At 39.2% G+C, this 2,959-nt stretch overlaps 1 protein-coding gene across 1 annotated transcript; it reads right to left on the bottom strand.

Annotated features, from left to right (window-relative positions):
- Positions 1-1,233: 1,233 nt before the first annotated feature.
- On the bottom strand, positions 1,234-2,184 carry LOC141155549 (olfactory receptor 5V1-like). Its single transcript, XM_073642416.1, has one exon. The coding sequence runs from the start codon at positions 2,182-2,184 to the stop codon at positions 1,234-1,236; it is 951 nt and encodes a 316-aa protein (XP_073498517.1).
- Positions 2,185-2,959: the final 775 nt, after the last annotated feature.

The following is a 2,959-nucleotide window of genomic DNA, read 5'->3' as shown; positions in this document are numbered from 1 at the left end:
GACATGCTGCGGATTTTTGAACGCGGCATAAACGCTGCGGAAAAATCCGCAGCATGTGCATAGAACTTGCGGAATCCCATTGGGGACCATGGGGTGCGGATATACATGCGTTTTTCAAGCGTTTACGCTGCGGAAATTCCGCAGCATATACGCTTGAAAAATGCTACGTGGGCACACAGCCTTAGCATCACTTGAAAAGTGCTTGACAACTTGGTCACACTATATAAATCCATGCAGCTGGCATGAATTTATATAGTGTGACCGAAAGAATGGTAAAAAATAAAAAATAAATATATACTTACCTTCTGATGGCCCCCGGAGTCTTTATTCGATGCGTCCTGACTTGCTAGCAGCTTGCGGTACACTGAAAGGACCTGCCGACGTCACATGACTAAATGACGTTATGGCAGGTCCTTGAGTCCACCGCGATCTGCCGGCAAGCCAGGACAAAGACACCGGGGGCCATCAGAAGGTAAGTATAATGTTTATTTTTTATTTTATTGGTTTTTTTACAGGTACTATGGTACCCGGGTCCGGAGGAGAGTCTCCTCTTCTCCAGACCCAGGTACCATCTGCACATTGAAACGCATGTAATCCACATGTACAGATCCAGTGATGCGGATTACATGCGTTCCAATGCAAGTCAATGGCGCTTCGGCAAAATAATTGGTAGTGCTGCGTATTTTTCCGTAATGATAATCCGCAGCGGAAATTTCCGCAGCATGTGCACAGTACATGCAGATTATCATTGGGGAACATGGCAGACCTTCTACCAAGCGTTTTTTAAGCGTTTCTGCAGCGGAATTGCCGCTGCGGAAACTCTTAAAAAACGCATCATGGGTACACAGCCAAAACAAGTCCATTTCTACTTCTAGACTTTTTTGAAAAGAAAAAATAAAATTAGCATTCATGTGATTTTTTTATGGCCACTAGTACATACATATCACAGATTAACCCATGTAGGGTTCTCCTTTTTGATCTTTATCTTTCATAAAGACTCCTGCACGGGAGCAAGGGAGCAATAAATATTGTCTCTGTACTGGTGCCAATATGAGAAGTCACATGGATACTGGTCACTTTTTAAAAATGTTCTGAATAGCGTTGCAGCAAAGACATTGGGATAATATATGACACAAAAATGACACTAATTCCCCTGCTCAAAAATGTCCAGTATAATTTCCAAGTTGCGCTTTGTAATTCTTAGAGTGAGATTTGAACATATGCAATCTGTTCTCACGTAGACCTCCTATAACTTTTAATATATCTTAATGTTCGTATCATTGCCGACTTAACATCTTTATTTTTTAAGCTGTAAATAAGGGGATTTAAGACAGGAATAGCAGCTGTGTTAAAAAGGGAGAAGAACTTGTTTGACTTCGAAGTATCTAATGATGTAGGCATCAAGTACTGGAAGAAGAGGGTAGAGTAAAGTAGTATAACCACCGTGAGGTGTGAGGAGCAAGTGTAGAAAGCCTTCTGTCTACCAGTGCTGGAATGGATCTTCAGTATTGTTGAAATGATGAAGATGTAAGATATGAACTTCAAAATGAATGGGGTAAAAGTAATGAGGAGAAGACCTTCTGTCAAGCTTAAGATCTCCAGTATTGACGTGTTGCTGCAGGACAATATCATGAGAGGTACAAGATCACAGAAGAAGTGATTTATTACATTTGATTTGTAGCATGTAATGCCCAAAAGCAAAATCATGTAGGGTATCACCTCTATCATGCCCAACAGCCAACAGCAAATTGCAAGAACAATGCAGAGTCTGTGACTCATGACCATGTGGTATCTCAAAGGATCACAAATGGCAACATAGCGATCATAGCTCATAGCAGTTAGAAATAGGAGCTCATCACATATGAGAAACCCAAAAAAGTACATCTGGCAAATACAACTCTCAAAGGAGATCCTGTTATCACCCGTTATAAATATGATAAGGATATTATGAAGAGTCACGGTGGTGGAGAACATGTCTAATACAGACAAGTTGGCCAAGAAGAAGTACATAGGAGTGTGAAGTTTAGGATCCAGGCAGATCAAGAACAGAATGATCATGTTGCCACCAATGGTTATGAGATATACAAGAAGAACTAAAATGAAGATTATCATCTGCAGCTCTGGTGCATCGCAAATGCCTTTAATAATGAAGAACACGACAAGGCTTTGATTTTTTTCTATCATTTCCATGCTGCTACCTGTTGGTAACATCAAAAATGTTCCTAAAAAGAATAACGCATAATGTAACATAACATAACATAAACTAAAATATTAAACTGGAAACTAATATTTGTAAATGGAAAGGTAATTGCTAAACTTCATAGAAACAGATGAGGAACAGTAGCTACTGTACAGAACTATGTTTGGTGTATATACTGTACATTATAATTTAATATATGCCTTTTCTATAATGTTTCTGATATTGTATCTATTGCATTTTTTACTATACAGTATATGTTTGTAAAACAAAAGTATAGTAAAAATTGTAAAAAAAATACATTAAATAAAGGGATTATCTGAGAATGGGATAGAAATGGCTGTCATCACATACCAGAAAGCAGTTTTTGGTGGCATTTTGACATACAAAGACTCAGAATCGTATCATGTACTATTATGCGTTTATACAATAGTCACATATTTCAAGCATGCGACCCATCTTAGTCCCATGTCAGAAAGAGTTGTAGCCTAAAGAAGCACTGCTCGATACATGTGGATCAACTGTCAGAGGAGCAGTATTGTGAACAAAGATACCTGATCTGCCCACTCAGTCATGGAGAAAAAAAAAGCTTCTCAACTGGCTGAGCACAGCTGGGTTATTTTTTTCCAGCTTTAGTCTTGCTTATGTCCTTAGTCAGTCTCTTGGTCTGCTGTAAAACTGCCAGACTGAATCAGCAGAATGGGTTTACAAGTGAGCACTGAGCAGGATGAAGCTGGAGAAAAAAATGCCAGTTGTGCTCAC

This window comes from Phyllobates terribilis, unplaced genomic scaffold (assembly GCF_046119375.1).
Source record: "Phyllobates terribilis strain yellow unplaced genomic scaffold, ASM4611937v1 Scaffold_7__3_contigs__length_470593459, whole genome shotgun sequence".
Classification (NCBI taxonomy): Eukaryota; Metazoa; Chordata; class Amphibia; order Anura; family Dendrobatidae; genus Phyllobates; species Phyllobates terribilis.
This window is presented reverse-complemented; position numbering and strand designations above follow the sequence as displayed.

What these genes read in the sequence shown, in the direction of transcription:
- LOC141155549 (XM_073642416.1), bottom strand. Translation starts at nt 2,184, where the DNA reads ATGATAGAAAAAAATCAAAGCCTTGTCGTGTTCTTCATTATTAAAGGC.